At 47.1% G+C, this 26,722-nt stretch overlaps 2 protein-coding genes and 1 long non-coding RNA gene across 11 annotated transcripts in view; 2 read left to right on the top strand and 1 right to left on the bottom strand.

Annotated features, from left to right (window-relative positions):
• LOC6607462 (uncharacterized protein YdcI) overlaps nucleotides 1-1,039 on the top strand; it is a 5,285-nt gene extending 4,246 nt beyond the window's left edge. Inside the window, exons 10-11 of the mRNA XM_032723707.1 lie at nucleotides 91-220; nucleotides 287-1,039. Coding sequence (XP_032579598.1) covers nucleotides 91-220; nucleotides 287-510 — 354 coding nt within the window. The 3' untranslated portion in view covers nucleotides 511-1,039. The remainder of the gene's footprint in view (nucleotides 1-90; nucleotides 221-286) is intronic.
• LOC6607461 (uncharacterized protein DDB_G0284459) lies at nucleotides 525-26,722 on the bottom strand. 9 transcript variants are annotated; one of them, XM_032723700.1, is made up of 15 exons: nucleotides 26,019-26,722; nucleotides 10,035-10,101; nucleotides 9,905-9,958; nucleotides 8,869-9,659; nucleotides 7,682-8,803; nucleotides 6,922-7,158; nucleotides 5,442-6,508; nucleotides 4,989-5,375; nucleotides 4,772-4,935; nucleotides 4,616-4,713; nucleotides 4,275-4,550; nucleotides 4,074-4,211; nucleotides 3,799-4,013; nucleotides 2,071-2,183; nucleotides 525-1,995 (listed from the first exon to the last, which is right to left on the bottom strand). In XM_032723700.1, exons 1-14 carry the CDS (start codon nucleotides 26,154-26,156, stop codon nucleotides 2,162-2,164), a joined length of 4,776 nt encoding a protein of 1,591 aa, XP_032579591.1. In that variant the 5' UTR covers nucleotides 26,157-26,722; the 3' UTR covers nucleotides 525-1,995; nucleotides 2,071-2,161. The 9 variants fall into 9 exon arrangements, with proteins under 9 accessions (XP_032579591.1, XP_032579584.1, XP_032579590.1 ...); XM_032723693.1 differs by lacking the exon at nucleotides 6,922-7,158 and adding an exon at nucleotides 2,341-3,550 and having other exon boundaries at nucleotides 26,019-26,156; XM_032723699.1 differs by lacking the exon at nucleotides 6,922-7,158 and having other exon boundaries at nucleotides 2,071-2,553; nucleotides 5,442-5,901; nucleotides 6,304-6,508; nucleotides 26,019-26,156.
• Nucleotides 20,966-21,817, top strand: LOC116801822. The gene is made up of 2 exons (XR_004362254.1): nucleotides 20,966-21,227; nucleotides 21,307-21,817. It is a non-coding gene; the product is annotated as an uncharacterized LOC116801822 (long non-coding RNA).

Genomic DNA, 26,722 nt, shown 5'->3' with positions numbered 1-26,722 from the left:
AACATACTAAACTTTGGTATAGAAACCCCCTTAAATCCTTTAAGCAGCTTATTGCAATGTTTAAATAATTTAAAATAAATTTCCTTTTAGTTGGAGTTCCTGTTGGTTGCCCTGCAGCGCGAATTGCTAAAGGATTATCGAGCAGATCTTGATAAGAGGCCACTCTTTAAACAAGGTTTAACTAGGCTGGATGATCTCTGCATGGGCGAGGTGGTCACTGGCAAGTGGAGACTATGACAGCCATTTCATATATGTATGTACTTATTGAAACTATTCCGACACACAGGTGCCGTGACCAACGTAACTCAGTTTGGCGCCTTCGTGGACGTCGGAGTGGAGCGCGATGGTCTCATACACAACAGTAACATGAATAACTCGCAGCTGAGCGTTGGCGATCGCATTGTGGCATCGGTGATGAGGGTGAATCTGCAGCGACGCCAGTTGGAATTACGTTTGGAAAATATGCTGCTGGAGACGGATACCTCGTTTAAGTTCAAGGCGGAGGATTAGACAAACTGCAGGGATTTAATGCTTTCGGAAGTATTTAATGATTCATATCGTAATTGTTTGGTTGCTCACACGAGCATTCATTCATATATACTATATATAGTTCATATATATATTAATATATATATGGGTGTATATGCATAGTATAACGGCTTTCCTAAGTTTACTCAAAGCTTATCAGTTATTAATAAATGTTCACATAAAAATCACCGTCTCCACGTTCGTCTTCTTGTTTCCCTTCTTGCCACAAGTTGGCAAGTTGTCTTAAATGAATTGTTATCGAAAATGTATTGCTTTAGAAACTAAGTGATGCCCTCGTAAGCCAGTTAAAATGTTTGACTAAATAAATATACAATATGCATACATTTAGGCGCTTGGTTTGCAGGAGGCAAGTTGCTTTCACTTTTAGTTAGTTTGTATTTTCGAATTTATTGCCGTTTCAGTAGATTTGTTAAAAATTATTATAAACAATGTTATATAATCTGCATTTACATAATTACACAATACAATAATCATAATATATTCAAAAATATATGATGCATTTAAATTTATTGTTTCCTCCATCTCTCTTTACCCCGTAATGGATATTTAATTTCATATTCTAGCTACATGGACATGTCGCGTAATCAACCGATAGTTGTTTAAATAAATATATTAATCCGTACATAATATTGGAGTAAGTGTTCCTAATGTATCGCAAAAGACCAAAAACAAGTTGTACACGGTATGGTAGTAATTGCTTAGGTTTAATGCTAATGCGCTTGTCCTCTTCTCAATTCTCATTTCGTTATTGTTACTGCCGATGTTCTCCATCTTGTGGTTGTGTAGAGATATTGTTCATTAATTAATAATTTATTTTTATCATTTATAATGATAGCATAGGTAATGATGTAAGTATTGTTTATCAACTCTTGTAATAATAAGTCTATGTGTATAAGCAGTTTTTATTCTCGTTCCTAAACAGCCGTCCAGCAGAATCTTTGGCGGAGCATATATGAACGATAATTCAAATTCGAATCGCTTTGACTATGTAGCATGAAATCAGGTGAAACCGATCTCGAATACCCTCATTCGGGATAAGTAGCATGGTACATATAAAATCAACTGCTCGAATTCGAGATAATCCTCTGGTTGCCGAGATTATGCCGATGTCTTCTGATGAACGACCTTCAAACGTAAAATTCTCCCTCGTTAATTATCGCGTTGGTAGTCTAATTGTCTCAAATGATCTCTTCCTCGTAACCCCCGATGGGGTTTTAACTGATTGAAAGTGCACGAATTCCGAATTTCTTCAGTGGCAGACACGGCACAGCCGCAACGCTTGAGTGTAAGTGGGTGGGTGGTGGCGTGGCGTGGCGTGAGTGGTGCTGAGTATGCGAGTGGGTGAGTGGTTCAGTGGTTCTATGGATCTGATCTGTTTGTGTGCCCGTCGGAGGCAGCGTGGCATTTTGGAGTATTCTATTCAAATTCGTTCAATCGCCTACTTCTCTGGTGGGGAGAGAAAAGATAGTTACACGCATAAGTCGAAGTTGCTGGTAGGTTCAATGTGGGCATGGCACTTACCGATAGCCAGGAGGCGGAGATTGTGATGTAGGTGTGTGTGTTGGTATGCGAGTTTTGAAATGATCGAAATCAAGAGCGAAATAAAACGTAATTATTTCTTTTTCTTCTCTTTTCTGCAAGTGTAGAACGATAAGCGAGGTTAGCAATCGTGGATTGGAAACAAAAAAACGGGTCGTCGGATGGTGGGAATTCGTTTTGGGATCGCACTAAGCCAAGCTAGACACTGAAGAGTTAACAATTAACATTGAGTTTTGGCCTCGGCCTGCTCACATTTAATAAGACAGGTGATCAGGTCGGTCAGTACGGGTCAGGGCATTTACAAGGAGCACCTCTTGGAGCGGATCACTAGCCTCTGAGTTGTGGTGCTTCGTGTGCTGTGGCTGATGTGGCTAAATCTTGGCAAGAGACTAAGTTGCTTAATGGCTTTTCGAATGGATCAAGTGCCGCCAGAGTGGGCAACAGCAGCAGAAGACATCGAACCATCTGTAAGATTGAAGAATTCTTCCATTTGGTTTTTGCTTTTCACTTTTCACTTGCATTTGGGTGGAACGTAGCATTTGAACGCATTTGAACGGGAAATAGGAATGGCAACGGGCAACGAGTAACGGCAACTGCTTTGGGTTCACCTAGGGCTCGGGGTCACCAAATGTCGTCGGGTTAGCATGAGTCATATATGGTACATCGGTGAAATCACCAGCAACTTGTGTACAGTGTGTGTGTGGGATGACTTAAATGATTCGTCTACATAAATTGTATATCTATCCGTTCGATGTGTGCGGGTTTATAAAACTGGTATAATCCTTTTTTCTTTTTGAGTGATTATGTTGTTGCATGTATATTTGGAATGCCGCTAGCTTAGGCTTAAACGTAAACGTTTGCTACTAGTGAACCACATTTGTGTTTTCTACAATTCTTTGTTTAATTTCGTTTCTAAATATATTTTTCGGTTTGTATACATTTAACGCCAAAACTTTGGATTGCTACTAGTGCTACAAAAAACTGCTTTCTATAGTTAACCATTCCAATCTTGACTCTAAATCGTTTGAAATTTGGTTTTCTAAATTCCTAATTATCAATTTCGAATTGTTCATTGAGTTTTCACAGCATGTTGTGTGGTTGTGGTTGCTTCCAAAATAAAACCATTTTCACATAAGAACTAATTACATTAGGGGTCTCCGTCTCCTCGTGGTTTTAATTGCCTACGCGCAACGCTTAAGTCTGAATTCAGTTATTGTTATACGTATCGTAGTTAAAACTATTCAAAAGTAAAGCTTGTTTATGTGGGGATGTGGTAATATGATGCCAGCAAAATGCCAAACAAAAATAACGCACACGAAATATATTTACACATAGAAAGTATTAGGGAATAACAGTGAGCACAGTACAATAATGCCAGCAACACAACAGAACACCGCAGCAAACCGAGTCCCAGAAGATTTTGCGCCAGGCCAAACTGGTTGACACCGAGATTCTGGGCGGTCTGCGGAACGAACAACACAACAGTAATGAAATATTGAGAAAGCAGCTCAACAAAAAAAATGACAACGAAAGCGGGAGGAACAGAAAAACATATAGATAAAGACAAGAATAGAATGTAACGAATCGATCGGAGCGATCGTTTAAACCACACAAGCTGAGAAAACTCCCATTACGCGTCAGCCAATGTCCTGCTGCACATGGGCGGAGGACGAGGAGCTGCTGCCGCTGGGGCGTTGCTGCTGACTGTACCTGTTCGTTGGCTGTTGCTGCTGCTCCTTTTGCTGATCCTTCTGGTTAATACTTTGCGGCGTGGGGGGCGTGCAGGCGGTGGTGCCCACTGGGAATGTGTCGGCCTCTTCCTCGTGCGACGCTGGAGACGGCTGCTGCGCCTGCAGCTCCAGCTGCTGCTGATCAGCCAGCATCTTGGCGCTCAGAATGCTCACATAGGTGCGGTAACGACGAAGCTAAAGATAATAGGTATTATAGGTTCGATTCATTGGGAAAGGGATGTGATAAAAGCTTACTTCATACTGCAAGTAGCTTTCCTTTTCCTTGTAGTTCTGCAGAGCCAAGCCCTTGCTGGGAATAGGACCTTTCTTGTGCTCGTTAAGCTCCTGATCCAACTGCGCCAACTGCACCTCGTGCGAATCCAACTGTTCTTTCTGTAATGCACGAATAATAAGATTAACGAACCGCACATGGAGTGACTACTTTCATGAACTCACCAGCATAAGCTTGGATTGTTTGCTGGGCAGGAGCGGACGCTGAAATCGTTTCTGACTTCCCACCCCGCCCTCGAGCGGAGGCGCTGATATAGCGGCGCACACGTAATTGATCGTCTCCACCCACGACTGCAGCTCCTTGGAGTCGCTGGTCTGGAACAGATACTCGGCCTGGTCGGCCGTCTGCAGCCGGAACACATGTTGCTTCTTGGTGTAGTCGTTGGCCTTGGTGGCCAGTGCGTGATGTATGCGTATTGCATTGTGCAGATTGTCGGACATCTGTTGAATATGTTAAAAGTTATAGATACTAGCTGCTACCATTTTCATGGTGTGTTTATACTCACTTGACTTTTACGAAAACCGTGCTCATCCTTATGCAAATACAGCACAAGATCACGCAGCGTACAGTAGAACATCTTCCAGGAGCGTTTGCCAAAGGGAGCTGACAAATATGATGGTAAATTACACTTCCCTCCATTTCACTTATATATAGGTCTTACTCTTCTTAAAGCTGCTGTCATAGCAGCATTTACGCATCACATAGCCTTTTTTGTATTCCACAGCTGTGGCCAGTTCCGGCGGATCGAGGAAGGGATTGTGGCCCACATTGCCCAGGGCACTATTGTTGGCTCTTTGCTGCTGCAGATCACCTGCCTCTTCATCTCTGGAGGAACGCGTGATAAGTGATAAGTGAAGATATTACGTTTCGCAACTTACAGTGCCCACTCAAGCGGCTTGGTCTTAATGGCCTGGTAAAGCGACTTGAGCACATCCTTGGGAAAGTTCTCGCCATCGTTGAGATCTGCCAGGTTGTCGACGAATTCCGCACAGCTCATCTTACGATTTATGTTCTGGCCGTGCAAGTCCGTATTCAGCAACATTATGGCACAGGTCAACGTGTGCACGGCGTCCTGCGAGTTGAAGGTGCCAGGATTGCAGTCGAGGAAGCGCTTGGAGAAGTGCACCAGCACCCGTTCCCGTTCCTGCGTTTCGCCGGACAGCGAGAACTGCTGCAAGAACTCACGCAGCGCTTGGTCAAGTGACTTCTTCTCAAAGGTAAAATGCTTGAGATACTCATCGGCCACCGCTCGACTAAAGTCATTGCTGCAAACATGAGAGATTTATTAGTAAATGTTTCTGAAAATTTATATGTAAGATCTGCTTTCTCACTTCTTGCTGAGGTGTCGCGACACATCGCTCTTCTTGAAACCGTCGAGGGAGTGCAGTCTTTTGGCCAGGCGTATGGCCGAGGGCATGTCCACGGCCTTGGGCGAGTAGTGATACGAGTGGAGGGACTCCACATCGCTGCCATCGTCAGAGACTGGCGGCGAGGCATCCCTCATGCCAACGGTCATCGTGCCCAGCGGCTCGTCCGTCAGCGTGACCACATCCTCCTCGGAGCGGCCGTTAGTTCCGTTGCCGCCGCTGCTGTTGCTGTCCAGTCCGCGCACTTGGATGACCACCTTGTGCTCGGACTGTTCCCTGTCTCGATCCCTATCCCGTTCCCTTTCTCTCTGCTGATGCTGCTGGGCGCGCAACTGCTGCTTGAGCTGCTGGCGCTGCTGCGCGGCCGCGTCCGAGACGAGGATGGTGGAGTCCGAATCACTGGGATCGCTAAGTACCATGCCGCCTAGAATATCGCGAGAACTCAATAAATTATCGTCGTCTTGGTAGTCGGGACTAGATATATTCGAAATGGCCTCTGAGACGCTCTGATCGTTGTTGCCACCACCACCAATGCCTCCACCACCACCATTGTTTCCGGACCCACCACCTGGGCAGCTAAGCAAGCCAGGAATCCCGCTAGGCGGTTGTGCGACCTGGCCGGCCTGCTCCCTCTCTCTCAGCTGTTGTTGCTGCACGGCGGCCATCGGACCATTGCTGCTGCTGCCCAGGCCCAGGGCGCCCTTGGAGCCCGACGAGGACATCACCGACGAGGAAACCGACGTGGGCGAGGCCGGACTGCCCACAGCCGAGTGCTGGGGCGACGAACTAATGGAACTTGAATGTGAATTTGAATGCGATTGCTGACCGTAGAGTTGCTGCTGCTGCTGCTGATGCTGTTGTTGCTGCTGCTGATGTTGCTGCTGCTGTTGTTGCAGATGTTGCTGGTGGAGCTGCTGTTGCTGCTGTTGGAATTGCTGCTCTTGCTGTTGCTGCTGTCGCTGGAGAGCTGCCAACTGATGCGGTTGGAGTGGCGCATTATAAGTCCACACGATCCGATCGCGATCCGATGCCTAGGATTTGCAACAAACCAAAGATTAGTAATACGGTAGTAACAAGGTTTTCAAAGTTGTCGTTAATCGATTTATGCTCTATGGATTTTTTTGTCAGATCTCGAATTTCCATTGCCGTTGCCCAATCTCTCTGTGGAGTCCTAAACAATTTTCCGAGTGCTGGAAGCGTTCGGTGTCTGTTCTGTGTGTGAGTGTCAGAAACTTAGGTGGTATGCATTTGGTTCGGGTGTTGCGGTGTGGATGTACGTATGTATGTACGTTGTGGACAAGCGTTTGGTGTCGAAAGGTTCTCATCTTCTACATACAAAACTTTTTCAAGCGCAGGCAAAAAATCAAAGTCGGTAAAATCGAATCGAAACAAAATCAAAATCAAAAGTCACATTAATCAGCATGCCAACTATGCAAATGGCAACCTTTTTGCATAAAATATAGTTTAATTTGCTGCTGCAGTTCATCGTTCTCGTTGATGTTGCAGTCATGATTGTTGCAGTTGCCGTTGCAGTTTCACTCGTTGCTGGTTCGCCGGTGTTGCTGCTGCAGTTATTGTTGTCGCTGGAGTTGCTGGTGCTGCTGCTGCGGTTGTCGGTCTGCTCGCCCTCGTTGTTGTTCGAGGCCAATGACGAGTTGTTTACAATTACAGTGGCCATCGACTAGAAAGCTCACGGGGGACAATAAATTGCGCATATCAAATCGATTCGAGAAGAGTCAAAGTAGGAAACAGAGAAACGAGAAAACGAAAGAAGAAAGAAACGCGAAACAAGAGAGTAAGATAAACAGAGAGTTGTTTAGTAGTAAGTAAGTTAAGTTAGGTAGGCAAGTTGAAAGTAACGAGGTAACAAGTTAACAAGTGAGCAAGAAAAACAGTGGGTTTTTTGGTTTGGGTCTAGGGATGATTAGATGATATGAATGGCTTACAGTACAATGCAATGGCTAACACACACGCATACACATATACATATATGGTCAACAGACTACTATAGAAACCAGTTAACGAAAACCGAACTCTACATAAGCACTTTAAAACGGAGAGCGGGGTTTGTAACTCATCAACTACGAGTGTCGAGTGTTCTGGGGGAGATCTGGCGGAAGGAAAATTCGGCTGTTTGCTGTCTAGCTCTATCCGGCGGACTATCCTGCGTGGATGGGGAGTACCTAAGCGCGGCGGCGTCTCACCTGCGAGTCCTCGGAGTCCTGACGCGTGTCCAGCAGCGTGTTCAGCGAACTATTCACATCCTCATCAATGTCGATGGGTATCACGGCGGCGATGCCCTCGCGCTGGATCTGCTGCAGATGGTCCTCGGACTTGCTAGTGCGGAAACCGGCGGCATCACACTTCCGCACCACATGTCCGTTGTGCCGGCGCACCACCACGGCTCCGGCGCCAGCGCCACTGCTCGACTCCGGAACAAGCGAACTGGGTTCCGGGCTCGTGGGCACCGAGTTGGCCGTCTCCTTGTCGATCAGCGGCGTCGACAGCGAGATCGGAGAGGTTGGCACTGAGAAGGAGGTTTCATCTAGGCCCAGACCGCCAGCCTCGCTCTTGACCGTGGTAGAAGAAGATCCCGATCCGGAGCGTCCTGCACAGTCGACGGCATCCCGATTTCGCTGCTGCTGGCGGGTGGCAGTGCGCTGTTTCAACGCCCGCAATCGTTGCTTGGCTGAACCGGAGCCCAGCGAGTTGGTGGAGTAGTCCTCGTCGCCCGCATCGTTCTCCTCATCGTCGTAGGCATCATCATCATCGTCGTCGTCTACCAGGCACTGCCGATCACTGTCATCGTCGTCACCCCGGCCCACACCGCTTTGATAGGTTTCGATATTGGTGATGTCGTAGTGAGTTTGATCCTCCTCGCGCTCCTCCTCAACCTCCTCCTGCTCCTCCAGCTCGTCCTCGTTTTGGTAGTATTCGTAGCGTTGCTGATTCTGCTGCTGGCGGTATCGTTGTTGCTGTTGGCGGTGCCGCTGCTGTTTGTTGTCCTCTTCCAGGACATACTCGGCCTCCTCGTCAGGCTCCAACTCCTCGCACATAAGCAGCGTATCGTTGGTCAGCGAATCCTTACGATTGTAGCTGTTGTTGATGCTGTCCCGCTGCTGTTGCTGTTGATAGGTTTGCTGCTGCTGCTGCTGTTGCTTCTGCAGCAGCTTCGCCTCGCGCTTCACGGAATCTGAGCTGGTGTTGGTGGGCGAGTCCACCGAAGAGGAGGACGTGGGCGAGGATTCACCAGAGGCACGCGGTGCTAGTGCGCCGTTGATACGCGGATTTACTAAACGACTGGGTGAATCGCGAAGGCTGTCAATCTGTAAAAAAATGTTTTGTTTAGGTTTTTGCTTATATTGGTTCAAACGCTTTATGGATCACATACCTTTTTGGCCTGGGCGGGAAGCGGATTGCTGGTCTGCGGTGTCCGGGACAGATTAAGAATAAGGTCACCGGTCATCATGTAAGCCTCAAAGCGTGGCGCCTTCGCCGGCTGCGGTGGCGCCGAATTCGGTTCCGGTTCCCGCTCCGGCTCCCTATCGGCAAACCGCTGCCGAGTCACTGGACTGCCGCTGTAGCTGTTGGAGTGCTGCAGCGATTGCGGTGGCAGATGGGCGGTATGTCCGTTCCCGTTTCCGTTCGCCGCCTTTGTCGGAATCTGCGAAGGGCGTGGCCGCTTATTCTGCGGCGAATGGAGAACGGGCACGGGCTTGGGTACGGCACATTTGGTGAGCGCCTGTGGAATGCGTGACGGGCGGAAGGTGGGTGAGGTGGCCTCCCCACCAACACTACCCGTGGGCGATGTGAGGCCCACTACGTTCGTGGTCGAGGTGGTGATGCTCGTCTCCACCACCTTGATCTTGGTGGAGCTGGCCGAGGAGTTTCGACTGTGGCTGTGCGTATGCGTGGCGGTGGTTGTGGTCGTGGTGGATCCACTCGCCAGCAGTGGCGACGAATTCTGGCGCAGCGAGGGCAAGTGCGTCGGTGACTTGTAGCGCAGTCCGCTCTGCGAGGGCGTGGTCGCCGCCCCCTTGCCACCAGCGTTTGGCCGGTGATTTGGCGAGGAGTTGGTGCTGCTGCTGTGGTAATCGTAGATGTTCGGCGACTCAATGTCCACATAGTGCGGACTCTGGGTGTTGGCCAGCTGCTCTTTGATCCGCGCCTTGAGCTTGGGATCTGAGGGATAAAAGGGAATATTAGTTTTCGATTCAAGTTTATTCTTCGAGAAGCAAACCGATTCAAAATGTATATATCTATGGTTGTACTATACACATAAAGAATCATTTGAAAAACCTTGAAAAAATCCAAGACATCATGGTAATTAGAAAAGCAGTTTGGTTCAGTTCAGTTTGGTTCGGTTCGCTTTGGTTTGATTCAAGACCGGCTTGCATCCTCGAGGAATGATATACATTTCCACCTACCTCGCTTCAGCTCCAAGGTCACCAGCTTTTCCGACAGGCGCAGGCATTTGAGAACTGTTCAAAAATATGTTTCGGTTAATTATTCACAGCTTTCTCCGACAGCATTCCATTATTCCCAGCAGGCACTCACCTTCCTTCGTTGTGTAGCGATGGACATCCGTTCCGTTGACTTTGAGGATGACATCCCCGGCCTCAACCTGCAAAATGGAGAAGCAGAGAGGCGCATTTAGTAGGCAAATCACTGACCCTTGATGCCCCTCTTCGATTCTATTGACAACGGCAGAAAGCCTATTGATTTTCCTTTTGCTCGACTGGGCTGGCTGGCTGGCTTTGTTATTATTATTCGCATGTTGGGCTGTCGGCACTTGTAAACTATTTTTAATTTTCTTCTCGATGGAAATGCGGGAAATTGCGGGAGCTGTCGGGCGGCGGGCGGAGAACAGCATGAAATCACAACGTGGGACGACATTGGCGCCTTATTTACTTGCTGACGTACGAACACAAGCTGAAGAGCTTTTCGGTGTCCGTATCCGGGGTTGAGTGGTACGTGGGGGAGGAACCAACCTTCACCTCCGGCCTGCCGCCCAGCATTCATAGATTATTCAATAAATATGCTATGCTAGGTCCACAGCTAGCATTGGGGATTTTGGGTTTGGATACGCGGCGACACGCGTCTCTGGATTCATGGCGAATGCATGCACACAAGGAGCTCAAATTACTTTTGTACTATTATTGCATAATTAGTTCTGTTCCTCCATGGCCTTCCTGACTGGGCTGCGTCGGTTATTATTAATGCACAGGAGATGGTATATATACATATACACATTGGTTGGAAGGCAGGATGTTGGGTGTGTGCTTCCTTCGGAGACACTTGACGCGAATTGCGGGCGGCAATTAAAACTAAAAGTCGCACTAATTTATGCTCTCACTATGTCCCGCTCGGTGGAACTGCCAGGAAATCGTGGGTCTGCCAGAGAGAACTCTGCACTTGGCCAAGACGAGAGAGCGTGAGAGAGAGCCGGAAATGGGGGGAAAACTGGGCTAAGAGAGAGAGCCGGGAAACTTTGCAGCCAGAGATTCAGAGAGAGAGATTCACACTAAGAGTGAGTGGGTGCCACATACTGCTGCTGTTGCCGCGGGCGGCAATGCAATTCAATTAAGACTGTGCTTAAATTAATTGTGCCGCCCGAAAAATGTCGACAAACTGAGTTACATAACATCCGTACGGGCCGCCGCCTCCCAACGAGCCAACCCATTTTGGCAATTTCTAGGCGAAAAGAAAGTCAAACCCGTAATGCAAATTTGATGTTTTCCCCCGTGGCAGCATCTGCATAACACGACAAAGGAACCAACCACTCTCCACTTTTGCCCACTTCGGAAACCTGGAAACATGTTCGCCGCCTTTTGATAACAAGCCGCGATTAATGGCTTGCAGCGCCACCGAGGCACAGAGCTTCCCCAGATTCGATTAGGCACGTTGAAACAGCCAGCAGTCATCAGCAGATGCACAACCACACGCACACACACACACACACACACACACACACAGTTGAGCGCATCAAACAAAATTGCTTTTGCATTTCACTTTCACGCTCTGGAGGGGAGCAGCGATTACAGTGGAACGAACCACTTGAAATGAAACTGTGTGAAAAACTTACAAGTTTCCCCCAGAGAGTCCATTTCTCATCCATATCAGTTTTCTTATGCTTTATACCACAATATGCAGGACTTTTACGAAGATAGTTTAGATTGATCTGTTTTAGCTAAGCTCCGCTGTACACTGCCACTGAGATAGTGGGACCCCCTGGGCACAAAGTTGTCGAGTCGAGCTAGTCAAGCAACCGACAACCAACAACCAGCACCCAGCAGGCTGCACAGTTAAAAGTTAAATCAATCAGTTACACTCGGCTGCCGCCCCGTTCCCCCACCCTCCTCGCATCTCATCTGCTCCATCCGCACCCTTTGACCCCTGGCTTGCATGTGACCCCGCTTCTTCCACTGCTGCACACCGCTGGCTGCTCAAATTGAAATTGGTTCGAATTGTTTTTTTACACCCAACGACACCAATGACAATTGGACAGAACCTCTCCTGCATTTTGAACGACCCATCCATTCCATTCAGCTCCATTCGTATTTGGTGTGGTCACCAGTCTTGTTTGTTATCCGCAATGTCATGCCCCTATTCCAAATTGCAAAAGTAGCAAAAGAAAAAATTGACTGGGCGTTGAAGAGGATGAGCTGCACTTTGGTGGAGACAAAAACAAGCCATCGCAGTGATTGAGCCAATAAGATGTCCTGATAGTCACAAAGTCACAAGGAATAGCCTTAAATTCAAGTGCACTTACTAAATCTGATGCTTGTATCCTAAACTATTTTTGATTTTTATCGTAGATATTTAAAGAACCTCAAATAGTTGCCATATTGTTTTGTTTAAGAAATAAGTGTATCACTTTACTTTGGAAATGGTGTCGAGGAACCCCCAGGAGTCCCGGTAATGGAGCCCCATGTTTACACTAAAACAGGTGCCGTGGGGTATTTCCTAAAGGGAAAGCATTTGAACACTACACTTATGTAAATAGAACAGAGGTGCTGCTTATCAGGAAATTCCTAATTCCCCATAATCGCATATGAACTCATATCAGATACAATACCATTTAGCATTCACGTCACATTCGGCTTTCAATAATCGACTACTTGAGGCCACAATTAATGCCAAGTGAACAATGGTTTGTTTTTTCGATTTTTCGGGGCTCTCCTTGTGTATGTTTTGATTTTGGTTCAATGACGCTTTATTGACACGAACTAAACCAATATCAATTAACAATAGCAACAACACGACGCCCACTTGGGGCTGCTCCCGTGTGTGTGTGTTTTTTTTTTTTTTTTTTTTTTTTTTTTTTTTATTCGACTTACGGTAGGAAAATTAAAATCTTCTAAAGATACCACCTACTGTTCGTAGGTGGCATGCACGATTCATAAGACCTATTGGAATTATGCCTACGTACTAAAACAAAAACCTCCGCGTGCTCTTCAGTCCTTACTCGCTCACCGGGACTGCCAGTCAAGGTATGACTTCGGTGAGCAGGATGTGAGGCCAGGTCGCACCCCCTGCCTTCAGTGTAGTCCTTGGCGGCTCCTTCTTCCTTTAGTTGATTTTTTACGACGAGCCGGGAACTCTGGAGTAGAATTCTTCGCCCGCCGTCACCCAGGGCGCCAGTTTGGGCTTAGGCATCCACTCTGTTGGCCATCTCGTCTGATCGGACACGCTTCATCATATTGATGATAAGGCTGTGTCCCAGCTCCCAAGCCTCGCTGTTCGCCAGCATGGCCGCGAACAAGCCACTAGGGCTGAGCGGGGTACCTGACAGCGTCTTTAGCTGCTCCCTCTCCGCCGTGAACCTGGAGCAGTGCATTAGCACGTGTTCTGCTGTTTCCTCACCGTCGACGCAGAACAAGCATCGAGCTGACTCTACGTGACGGAACCGGAGTAGGTAGGCCCGGAAGCAGCCATGGTCCGTAAGAAACTGGGTTAGGTGGTAGTCCAAGCATTTGTGCTGGCACTCTGCCCAGACCGTCAACTCAGGGATGAGCTGATGAGTCCACCTCCCCCGACGCGAAGTCTGCCATCTGCTCTGCCATTCACCTGTTAGCCACTCGTGTGCCTCTTGCTTGGAAGCGCCGCTTCGCATTAGACTGAGAGCCTTGATCTCCAGATCAATTGGCGGCAGGCCTGCCAGGGCTAGCGCCGCGTCCTCGGATATGGTCCTGAAACCTCTAATGAGCCTGAGGGCCATTGACCGTAGCACCGAACGAGCTCCTTTCAGGTATGAGCCCCTGCTAGTGGCATTGCTCCAGATTGGTGCAGCGTATAGCAGAGAAGCCTTTGCTACTGACACCAGCAGTTTCCTGGCCGGGTGTCTTGGGCCACCGACGTTGGGCATCAGCCTGGCCAACGAAGAGGCTGTGACTGCTGCCTTCTTGCTGGCGTAGCTCGCGTGGTCCTTGAACGATAGCCTGCGATCTATCATTACTCCTAGGTACTTTAGGGACTCTTGAGAGGTCACCTGTGTTCCATTGACGGAGACCAGCATGTTCTCCACCTTTTTCCTGCTGCTGAGAAGGACTGCTTCGGTCTTGTGAGCCGCTATTGCTAGCCCGGCTTTCTCGAGCCACATAATGGCAGCACCGATCGTAGAGTTGCATTTGTCCTCCAACCCTGCGATTGTTTTGGAGACGGCTGTGATTGCCACATCGTCAGCAAAACAGTGCAGCTCTACTCCTACGGGCCTGTTGATGCCCAAGATCCCATCGTACATAATGTTCCATAGAATTGGTCCAAGTACCGATCCTTGGGGAACACCTGCCGAAACTCGGTATCTTTTTGGGCCATCTTCAGTATCGTACCATAGAACCCGGTCCCTAAAGTAGCTGCCAACGACTATCCTTAGGTACTCCGGGATCCCCATGCGGTTCATGGCTGCGAGTATTACGGGCCATCTGGCGGTGTTGAATGCGTTCCTTACGTCCAGAGTCACTATAGCGCAGTATTCCTTCCTGCCCCCTAACCATCTATCACCAGATAGAGCGGTCTTGGCGATGATACTAACGGCCGAAAGAGCGTCCAGTGTGCTCTTTCCTTTCCGAAAGCCATATTGATGGCTTCCCAGGCCGTTGTTGCTCTCGGTGATTGCCTCTATTCTAGTATACAGGATACGTTCAAATAGTTTCCCTACTATATCCAGTAGGCATAGGGGGCGGTAGCTGTTTGCAGCATGTGCTGGTCCCTTCCCTTTCGGCAACAGGACTAGCTTCTGGCTTTTCCACCTTGTTGGGAAGATTCCGTCCAGAAGGCATTGCTGGAAGGTGGCCCTGAAGATTTCAGGTCTACCCAGCGCCACTGCTTTTATAACAGCTCCAGGAATACCGTCTAGTCCAGGGGCTTTGTTAGGTTTGATGCGCTTGGCTGCCTCGACGACTTCAAGTTCCGTGACGCACTGGAAATCTGGGGCAGGGGCTGCCTCTGTTGGCCTCCATAGAGTGGTTTGCTTTGGGAATAGCTCCCCTACTATGTTAGCCAGGACCCCCGGGTCGGATGGGGTTGCCGCTCTCCTCCTTAGCTTGTTGGTGACAAGTTTGTAGGCGAGGCCCCAAGTATCGCTGTCTACGCCATCCTGCAGCTCCTTAAACGACCGAGCTTTGGCAGCCGCGATGCCGTGCTTGAACTCTAGGCGTTTCCTTCTGAAAACCTCTAAGAGTTCCGCGTGGTGGGTACTGCCTCTGGCTCGTTGCGCCGTTCTCCTAGCTCTGAGGCAGTCAGACCTTAGTTGGCTTAGGGAGGCACTCCACCAGTAAACGGGTGGTTTGCGCTGTGCCTTATTTTTCCTAGGCATGGTTGCGTCGCAGATATCTTCGAGCATAAACATAAGGCCTGCCGCCATACTCTCTGCGTCCCCATTTGGGATTTCCAGGGAATTGATCTGATAGGCCAGCATGGCCTCATCGATCTTCCTGGTGTCCCATGCTTTCCCGGCTGTTCTGCTCTGCCGTCTCCTGGGCATGCCCTCCGGGGAGAGACTGAAGGAGATCAGGGCGTGGTCGCTCAGCGTCATGACGTCATGGACCATCCAGTTGTTGATGTCCACTAGCCCTCTGCTGACAAAGGTAACGTCAATAAAGGACGTACCCCTATCGTTGTTGAACGTCGGCTTCCGTCCGTCGTTCAGCAGTATAAGGTCCAGCAATCCCATGGCGTCAATCACAGCTCGGCCTCTGGCGTTGGATGTCCTGCTGCCCCATTCCACTGCCCAGGCATTAAAGTCGCCGGCAACGACCTTCGGGCTTCGCCCTCTCGCATGGTCCACGAGCGCCTCCAAAAACTCCTCGAACTGATCGGGGGTGTCGCTCGGCGGAGCGTAGCAGCTGTACATGTGCACGTGGTTTAGCTTCGCATAAGCGATACCCCGCATAGGTAAAGCAGCCAGTTCCTGGACGTGGAGAGGGCTGCAGCATTTGATAGCTGCTTTACCTGTCTCGTCAAGGATCATGGATGATTGTCCACTACCTGAGACGTAGGGTTCGCTTAGGAGCATGATGTCTACATTGCGCTCAGCCGCAGTCTGGGCCAGGAGGCTCTGAGCTGCTGCGCAATGATTGACATTGAGCTGTACTACGCTAATGTGGGCGTGCATTAAGGTGGCTCTTGGCTTCTTTCAGGGTCGCTCTGTAGGTCGGGCACGCAAAGCTACCCGTCGGGTGGTTTCTGTCCACCTCGCTGCTGCAGATCAGACATTTTGGAGCTGCAACGCACCCCTTTGCTTTGTGCCCACGCTCACCGCATCTAAGACAGCAGTCTGCCCTGTCGGTGTCCTTGCAGGTTGCTGAACGATGTCCATATCCCAAACACCTGTAGCATCTCGTGGGTCGGACGTCCTGGGTGAAGCGACATCTTGACCATCCAACGATTACGGTGCCCTGTTTAAGGACCGGTATCGCCACGTTCGCGTTCAGCAGCACTGAGGCTATCTGCGTGCCATCCCGCATTCTGCGAAGGCCCCTGATATCTTCAGGGTTTATCTGCAGACCCTGGAATTGGGCGACCATGCAGCTGTGGAGCTCAGCTGCTGTCGTAGCCTCGTCCAAGCCGCTGCAAGATAGGGCTATTCTTTGCGCTCCCGTGCGCACAGAGGCCAAGTCATTGAGCGCCGCTTCCAGGTCGCTCTTAAACTTGGGGACGCTTTCCGCAGCTTTCCCCTCTACCTCAAGCAACAGCTCACCTTTCTGAGTTCTCCGGATTTTACGTACATGGCTGCCCAGTTCGCTAAGGCTCGGGTCCGATCTTAGCTTCCGAAGCATCTCTGCGTACGAAGCCTCTCCTGTCTTTTTTAAAATGAGTGCCTCAGGTTTTTTACGCAGGCGCGTAGGCTTCACCTTGGTCCACTCTGCACCCGTGCTAGCATTCTTGGCGACAGATGCGTAGCTGCCTGGCTTGGACTCGATAGGTCTAGGCGCCTTTTCTTCACCGTTGCTCGGCTTGGGCGCCTGGGCGTTTGGCACTTGCACCTTGGGTACCTGCGCCTTTTGAGGAGCCTTTTTGGAAGGCTTTTGTACCTCCGTCTGGGTACCACTGCTCTTCAAGCAGTGCTCGCTAGAAGTACCTTCGTACAGCTCTATAGCCCTGTTGTTAAGGGCTGAGAGTTCGGAAGCTATGCCCTTTGTCTCTCGTGTCACGTGCCGTTGGGTCTCGAAAGCGGATAGCAGGATATTTATCTTGCCATTCATCCTGGCGAGAATGCCCCTCAGGTCCTCGTTCTGGAGAGCCGTGGACAGGTCCGAAGACCGATGAGGGGAACCAGCTGGGGACTTCCCTCCCGTCTTTTGCGATGGCACGGCAATGTGGTCCATCGTCTTCTGGCTTGTCGCGGTCGTAGTTGCTGTAGGAGCCATGTTCTCCACCTCTACAGCATCGCTGCAGTCGCTAGTCAACGGCGGCTGGGAGCCTGCGTGCTCACCCCTCGCCACAGACGGGACTGAGATTCCGTCACCATGGGTCGGGTTACTGACTCCTCTGGTGGGGGATCTCGAAAGTCGGGAGCTCCTCCTGAACGGGTCGTTGCGATCAGGGGGACTGCCCCCCCCTGAGCTGTCCATCAACTAAAGGATGGCCTAAGTTACCTAGGCGAAGCACCAGCCTTGGAAAGGGGTTCCCACGTAGGCCACGGATTTCCCCCTGGCTTATACGGATGGAGGTTTGTACCGCCTCGACTCGGACACCAGAGCCTCTGCTTAGGCACCAAAACGGTGAGAGGTTGATATTTGGTCTGTCCGCGACCTTTGCGCCTCTTCCCCTTTCTTCACGACTTGTGCTCTCCCAGTAACCCGTAACAAAATTAACTTTAAATTAAATTTCAACGGTTTAATTTAAATTTAATTTTGAATTTCGCGCCCTACTGTCGCAACACAACACTGATCGCACGGTTGATCTGGCAACGCCGCCCTCTCCAGATCACCCGTTGCGCCTAGTTGGCAGCGCTATCAGCTGTTTTTTCAGCTGCAACAAACGCCAGCAAATAGATTACCTATTTACCTGAAACAGGCGCGCAATAAACTCGCGCGATTGTAGCGCAAAGCTGTGGCGCGACTCCACCGTGTAGCTCTGTCAGTATGCCGCACACACCGGCCGACACAACTACTATAAATTCGAATTTTCGCGCAGCGTTACTTTAAGACGTCCGTCTTCACGGCGATGTAGACTTGGTCTCTCCCGTGTGTGTGTGTGTGTTTGTGTGTGCGTGTGTGTTTGTGTGTGTGTGTTTGTGTGTGTGTGTGTGTGTGTGTGGGTGGTGGCAAACAAGGCGATTGATTGATTGTATTAGCGACTACGACGACCTAGTCAAGTACGATGCCGTGCACTACCTTCACCGTTTTACGGTTATATGCGGCAGTATCATCGGATGGTCGTTGGACTCCCATTGCCGCAGAGTCGTTGACAGACTGCAGCAATGGTAGGGTAAAGCCCACTAACCTCTTTTTCGCCGGAGCGCCCAGAACCCAGAAAATCAATGTTGAGGCAGGCAAGCAGGCATGCAGAAGGTGAAGCCAGCCAGTCCGCTTGCCCCGTGGGCGTCACAAGTGACGCACTCAACGGAAAAAATGTTGAGACCCGTGGCGACAGGGGTGTGCGGTTGGAGCCAGACACTTGGAGCCCATGGCTCTCACTCAATCCGAAAGCCTGTTATTGGACTAATGAATTTGCCACTTCCCTGGCTATTTATTTGCATTCTACACGGCTTCGTCTGGTCTTTGTTTACACGTTCCGTCCTTCGGCACGGCACTTAGATCCATAGGAAACCCCATTGGACATAAATCACACCCACCATTATATGCGAAATTGAAATACAGAAACGGGGAATGAGCAAACTATGATTAAGTAGAGTTGGAGATTAGGAAATTTAGGGAATTACATATATGTAATATTGGATTGTGACGCCCCAAAAGTACTCAGATTTCCCCAAGCACCAATTAGCCACCTGAGCTATGGCTCGAAAGGGTTTCTCTTCCGGCTCAAGGGGGCGACTTCTCTTATCATGTTTAACCAATAAACATCTGCACAGAATGCCGCTGGACAAAAGCAGATTAAATATATGCCAGCGAGCAGCACACGTTCGTTTTTGATGTTTTATTTAGTTGGACGACCTTGCGGCACACTCATTTTGGATTTCCTTTCATATTTGCACCAAATAAAGCGAGGGGGAGCAACAAATTAGCATGAATTGCTTTATTTCATTATCATGCTCCGTTGGGTGTTGTGTAATCGCGGGAATCGGAAGTCGAATGAATGCTTTGAGTGCCTCGAATGGTCTGAATGGCGATGGTCTGATGCTATCGCCACCGCCGCTTAGCTAAATAATTCCGGTGATGGGAACCACTTGACGAACGATCCATTATGTTAATAAAGTGCGAACTTTATCAGAACTAGTCGAGCCCATTGGCATCTCGACGACTGGAGATTGGGAATTGAGTGATTCACACCCACTAGTCAGCACCAAATATATACATTTGGCAAGATTATACCTTTTTCCATGCACTCTACTCTCTTCGGGTTTTTTTTGGGGGCAAGTTGTTTGCTTAATCTCGAAATGCCTAATTAAAATACTTGCCGTCTTAACGGGCACAAATTTCACTAAATTGTTGCCCCATATTTCGTGGGGCAAAGTATGGTAATTATATCGCAAGCAAATTTAGTAATTTAATTTGGCCAGCTAAACAAACAATTTTTATAATCCAGTTTTATCTCTTTTAAGAATGGATATTTAAAATCTTGTGTTAAGCCTTTTCTCTCTTTTATTCAATTTGCACTCGTTTTGTCTAGAGTTTCAAGGTTTGAGTGTATCGATTGCATCACGAGTATTTTTATCTCAAGCTTAAATCAATGTTTAGCCATCTTTATTACCCCTATTTACTGTGTATTCCCCGCATTGTAAATATCCGAAAAATGTGCGCACTTTCTACGCCGGAAAATCGAAATGGACGGGATGTTTGTGTGAATCTGTGGCACTGTGGAATTCACTGGCAAATATGTGAATATGTGAGTGTGTGCGTGAATGCGGCTCGTGCGGGATTTGCATTTGTGCAAAACGCATAAAAATCAAACTGCAACAAGAACGGAAAGTAAAGACAAAAACAACAAATGTTTTTCAAACAAAAAGTTAGGTTATATGTGTGTGTTTTTATTGGGCTGTCAGTTACACTGAGAGAATTTAATCTCATAGGCATTGGGAGCCTTCCAATTCAAAGCATTATGAATAATTAATGAAATGATGATCCTTATGTATCCGATCCTAAAAATGTAATCATCAGTTCGGGGTATAGAACTTGAAGATATTTGAGTCTGAATTTTGAAGATACAAAAGTATCTTATGTGTTATGTTACTAGCTTACTTTTAGAAACTTTTTTCCGGTTTAGTATTTCGATTTTGTTCTTTTTTAAACAATGTGCTTGTGAATAGGCAGAGTTTATTTTTGTTATCGATTTGCATTCGCCTTGGTAGCAGCATTTGCCCCACCAAAGTTTGCAGATGTGGGCCAGAAAGTCGCAAGAAGGGGGAGTGAGTAAATGGCCAACTGCAAGGGGTAGGTAGGAAAAACGAGCCGGCTAATTGAGCATTTGAAACAGAAAAAAAAGGAAAGGAAAGGAAACAATGAGGTGAGGTGAGACGAGACGACATGAGATGGGACAAGAAGTGCCGCCACTCCATTTGCAGCCAGACAGCCGGCAAGTGGCAGCACCATTCGGATGCACTGCACCCGCCTGAAATGGTCGTTGCCTGCTGCTTGCCGCATGTGCTGCAACTGCATTTGTTGCATCTTTGGCAATGCTTGGACGCACACACGAACACAAGCCCAATATAAATGAGTGAGCCAGCCAGCGAGCACACAAACAACGCCAAATATAAATGCTCGAGATTTAGCGCAAAGTTTACGGCTGCTACCGCTCGCCGCTAAGCTTTCTACGGCACTTTTTGCATGCCTGAGTCTCAATCTGAATCTGAGTCAGCCGCCGAGGCGGTGATGGCCAGTTGGCTAGCTTGTAGCTATGGCTACTTACTGGCCTACAGCAGATTTCAAGTAGTAGTAGTAGTCTTTGGAAACACTCCTAAGGTGCGCTTCGTCACTACGCGTATCTTTTAAGATATCATCATGTTAGAAGTACCCATAAACAAACCACTTACCACTTAATTCAAGCGTAATTTCAGAATAACAATATTTCAGGTGACGAATGTGGCCTATATGATGCATCAAAAAATAAATAGTCATAAATTTCGGGGTGAGTGAGCTTCAGTAAGCAAGTATACGAATAATGCATGTCATCTTTCAGTCACTTTAAATGATTCATTATTTCGCAGGTTTTTGGTTCGGGGTGTAACCCTACACTTAAAAAGTGTTTTTTTGTGATTAATTGTGGCATCTCTGGAGCCGCGGCTAGCTGAGTGCCTTATGCACTTATTGTTCTTATTATTTCTTTGACTGTTTTAGCCACTGCCACTGCTGCTCGTTGTGCCGTGGCGTGCAACGAACCGCAGCGACGGAGCGCACACTGAGTACTCCGGTGTGTGCACCTCAGGCGTCCGCCTCCGTCTCCAGCTCCAGCTCCATCTGCTCCTCCACATCCCCCATCAAGTATCCACTCCATTTCCACCTCTCAGCGGCGGCACTACCGTCACCACCGTCACCACCCCCTACGAAGCTCGCGCTCAAGAAAAGCCGGGTCGCATGCAACCGAACTGAGCCAAGCCGAGCCCGGCTATATTTAGTTGGGCTGGGCCGACTGCCTTCCGTCGAGCAGAAAGAGCAAAAAGGCAGCAAGAAAACCAACTTAATAAACGCGTGCGCAATTTTCCTACTTTTGTAATTCAATTAAAGCGAGTTTACTCTACTTTTTTGCACTTTTGACTCCCAGTGAACCGATTGAGAAGGGGGGAAATATATGCACAAATAGGGCCAAACTCGTAGTTAGGCTATGTGGATGCCCTGTAGATTATTATTTGTATCTGCATTTATTTTCTGAATATTCTGACTATTAATATGTGGTAAGAGGTTTACTTAAAACCTACGATTAAACATTAATGTGTAGTACTATTTATAAGTTAAATAGCATCTCACACTTGTGACTCACAAAAGTATCTTGTATCGAACAAGATATCTCCGTCTGATACTTTACAGATACAGTATCTTAAGTGTGCATCTTCGCCATCGGCTAGCTTCAGCTACGTGGTATAAACTCCAACCACCCTGTAAATGGGACATTTGAGGCAGAAGTTAAAGCCGTATCCCCATCTCTTGACATTTACTTCTATCTCGCAATTGTAATCGAGTGAATGCTTGTTTGCTGGATTGTGCTTTTCAGAGCTTGAAGTTTGCCGACCTGCTCGACTCTTCTCTTCTTTTTTGTTGCTGTCTGTTTTGGTTGTTGTCGTTTTATTCTTGAACGTGTCAATTGTCATTACCCGCAATTTGCCAAAGAAGGCGAAAGATCGGGATCATAACAGCAAACACAGGCATTCCGAAGAGGGAAAAATCAATAAGTAGCTAAGAGCCAAGAGCTTCTTCTATTTCTTTTCCATTCTGCTTTTGTTTTTTTTTTTTTTTTTCCTTTTTGTCTGCGACTTGTCGGTGGCAATTAATTTGTTACTCGCAGTGGGCGGAGCCCCACAGCCGCAACAACAACAACAAAAACTACAATGGGAACAATGACAACAAAAGCGGCAACGGCGAAAAGTCGTTTGTCATTTCCAGTTAACGAGTAATTAAGCATAACGTTAGAATTTTGCAACAACGACAGTCGAGAACAAAAGAAGCTACAAATTTCGCAGGAGGCGCAAAAAAAAAAAAAGGCAACCTAAAAATGCCATTGAGGTATACACAACTTATGTTTAAAAGGTTTTTTTGTTTTATTTTGGCCAGTTTGCGATTTTATGTTTGCCCTAAAAACAAAAGGAAGTGAATATTAAATTCTTTTCCTCGAACAACTGGGCAAAAAAAAAAGTAATTTTGAGTGGCGAGCGAGGAGAGAGCAAATTACTTGGCACCCCAAAAGATTAATGACTAAACGAATATAAATAATTTCGAAAACATCAACAACAAGTTGTGTATTTGCTATTTGAACATTTGTGTTTGGCATGGAGTTGCAACCAAGCATTCAATGTTTGTTTTTAACTAGGGATATAATAGTTCCAAAAAAGAAGTGTTTACATATATTATAAGATATTTAGAAAATGTTTTTAATGCCGAAACTATCTAGTGCGCAGATACATCCATATAAATCGATTAGATTAGAGGCGTAAGTACTTTAGCGCAATTAATGCAATACAATTTGCCACTCAGCCACCTCGGAACGCAGATACTTTTGTCGTCTGGCGAGTGTGGAGTGTATACTTGGATGTATCTGAAGAAGTGGGAAAATAAACAAACGTGCGGCAAATGCATTCAGAAATGACAACAAACAGAGAACAGCAACTGCGAGGAGGCAGGGAGCTGAGCAGAAGAAAAGCCAGCCAAAGAAAATGGGAAATGGAAAAGCGAAGGCGACAAAAGACAACCGACGACAGCATGCATACACACACACATGCAACATACACACACACAGTTTGTACACACCCAGTTGAGAAGAGCGTATGTGCATGTGTTTGTGCATTCATTGAAAAATAAAATTGTACCGCAACCAGAATGACGGCATATAAAAAGTAAAATTAATTGCATTCGAGGATCCGACGCATTGGTTACTCATTAGGTTTTATGTCTTACAGGGTGCGGTCTGGAAAAGGCCACTAATTACAGATGGTATGCTTTGTAATTGAGAGTTATTTACATTTGAAGGTGCTAAGATTAAAAAGAAGGCAGAAAAACTCTGTATATAAAGTTTATAAGGCAACGTGGGGCAAAACCGACACCCTAAATAATACAATTATGTTTCTGGACACCCTAAGTCCCAATATACTCTTTAACACCCCTTTTATAGGCAGTGTGTGCATAGATACACATGTATGTAGATAGAAGACAAGTCAAACAGCCCCAAAACAAGCCGGGCAACAAAAATAACAACAAGTTGTAAGCGAAAGCGATAAGAAATTGAAAAAGTGCGTGCCGCTGCATCCACATACATATACATATGTATTATGTATATATATATAGATGTGTACATGTACATGTCCATGTCAGTTCGTTGCCTCAAGAAAATTACCGCGATGCATTTGTGTTGCTTTCCATCATACCTGGGCTTGTGTGGAATTACTTAATAATCTCAACAATTTAAAATTCCCAACGCGTTTTTTGCACTCCGCTTTCACGCATTTCGATTTGTTTTCTGTTGTTTTGTTTGTTCGGGACCAAGTTTTTTGTGGTTTTTGGTATTTTTGGTGGTCGGGCGCATAAATTTAACAACCAAAGCCGGAGAATTCTGTTTGGCGTTTCGTGTAAATCGTTTTTTTTTTGTTGCCACGTCCGATAATTACAAAGTAAGACGAAGGCTTTATGTGTGTGTTAGCATCGGCCTGAGTAAGTTTATTTATAAATTGTTGTCTTTGCATTGCTTTTTATAGCGCTGCATTTGCATTCTGTCGATTTGTTAACTTTGCGTTGCACCTCTTTCGAATTGCAGTTGCATGGGGAAATTAATAACAATTGAAATGGGCCCCACGTAAAGTCCATTCTTATCCAATATCCGCTGGGTGCGTTCAGCGAAGAATCCCATTATGAGAAATCCAAATTGGTAATAGCTGCGAAAATGTGACTATCCTCTATGAATTGTATACTAAATTTACTTAGATAAGATAAATTTCTTAAATAAGAAATATATTACAGTATATGTAGTTTTTTTTTAAATGAACAAAACGCTTTCTGCTGGTTATATCATGAGAATTCCAATTCAATTAAATGGACAATAAATTGATCTCTACACGGCAAAAACAATTGAACAGCAAACATATCGGCATTTTATTGAAAAGAAAGACAAATTATTTGCCTTATTTTGTTCGCTGTATTTACCCGCTTTGTTTTCTTTTGCACTCGGCTCTAAACATTCGAGATGCGATGCGATGACAGTAAATAGTAAATAAAAGCAAAACAAGCCTGAAAATTGATACACTGTCTTTTGTGTGCGACTCTCCGCCCCTCGCCCCTCCCAGCGCCCTTCCACCCATCAATTAAAGCAACGATGACATCACGAGCGGCAAACAATGATGACACGCCAACGGCGGACTCTCATTTGCGCTTTTCTCGTTTTTTTTCAATTTTTTTTGTTGCCGTTGTGCAAATTGAAATGCTTTCACATACGCGAGCAGACAGCCATGGTCATCACCATAAAAAAAAGAAGTGGAAAAGTGGAAAATATTCTTATCAGCAGCCGAGGGGCGAGTCTCGGTCGCTTTGCACACAATCCAACTTCCAAAACTCAAGCCAACAGCTGCCATAAAAAATCGTACTTATCTATGTACGTATGTACATACATATGTACGTATGCACTTTGCGTCAGATAAAACGTAATGAATAATTTGTTTTCCGTTTGAAAGCTTATGTAACGGCAGTTGGACGCTATACAAATTCTTTAAAGATTTTAAAACGGTGCTGAAATCATACAATTCGATACTTCCTTACAATCGCCTAACCATTTCTTGAAAAGCACAAACGTTATATATTTCCAGGGAAAAGTGCGTATTGCGGTACAGCAATCTTAACTAGAAACTGTCATGATTTCTATGAATATTGTCAATTTGGCCAGCTACGTAATTCCATTTCAAGATAAATAACTAATAAATCCCGCTACTGGGCGGGTGTGCCTTGGCGAGGCTCTACTGTAGTCGAAAATGTGGCGTTGCCAAAAGTGAGGCCAGCAGGGAGCTGTTGCTTCTGCTTCTTCGCTGTCTGCTTCCAGTGCCCGGTGGTTGATGAAGTCATTGGTGGGTGGTCGGGGGTCACCGGTGGGTGGATATGAGGGGGTGGTATGGGCTGCTCGGTGTGAGGACTCCTCCTGTCCCAGACGGGAATGGAATGACACACAGCACACATAAAGGAGAGCAGAGGAGCTGCAACTGCGGTGTGCTGTTGTGTTTGCTTCACTTACCGCTCCGCAATCGGCTGCCGGCGAATTCTCGACGATGTCGTAGATGACATGTGGCGGTCCGGTGGTTCCGAGTAGCGAAAACCCGAAACCGGAATGCTGCTCGCTGCGCCGCAGCACCACTTTCAGTTCCTCGCTCATTTTGGGTCCTTCGGCGTCCTGCTGCCGATCGGTTCACACTCTTTTCACCGAGTTTTTGTTTGGTTGGTTGGTTGATTGGCGGTGTGGGTGGGTGACCCCTGGGCGTGATTAATCCTTTTGGAGACGGCCACTTTTCTTAGTCGCTTTAATTAATTCTCGCTGTTTTGGGCTTGGCCAACTTCATTTGCACACTCTCATTTTGTTTCCACTCTTTCCACTTCACAACATGCACACACACACGAACACTCATACACGCACTCACGGATGACGATTCGAAAAAAGAACGAAACTCCTTGGCGAATTTGTTTAAACATTAAACATTATTGCATTATTGTTGCTCTGCTTCTTCTTTTACTTCGCTGGCTTTCTTTCCACGCAATTCTGCGTTCCACGCAAACGAAACTTGTTTAATTCGCCCGTCTGCTTCTCGCTTCGTTTCTTTATGTCGCTTTTGTCCGACTGTTTCGCCGCCGCTTTGCGGTTCGCGGGGGGTTTTAGCCGCACATTTTTTGGCGAATGTGGATGCCCAGATATCGCAGATTGTACTAAATGATTGTAAATTGTAA

The sequence above is a fragment of the Drosophila sechellia genome, chromosome 3R, assembly GCF_004382195.2.
Source record: "Drosophila sechellia strain sech25 chromosome 3R, ASM438219v1, whole genome shotgun sequence".
In the NCBI taxonomy this organism is placed as follows: Eukaryota; Metazoa; Arthropoda; class Insecta; order Diptera; family Drosophilidae; genus Drosophila; species Drosophila sechellia.
Note: the sequence above shows the minus strand (reverse complement) of the source record. Positions and strands in the feature narration are given on the sequence as shown.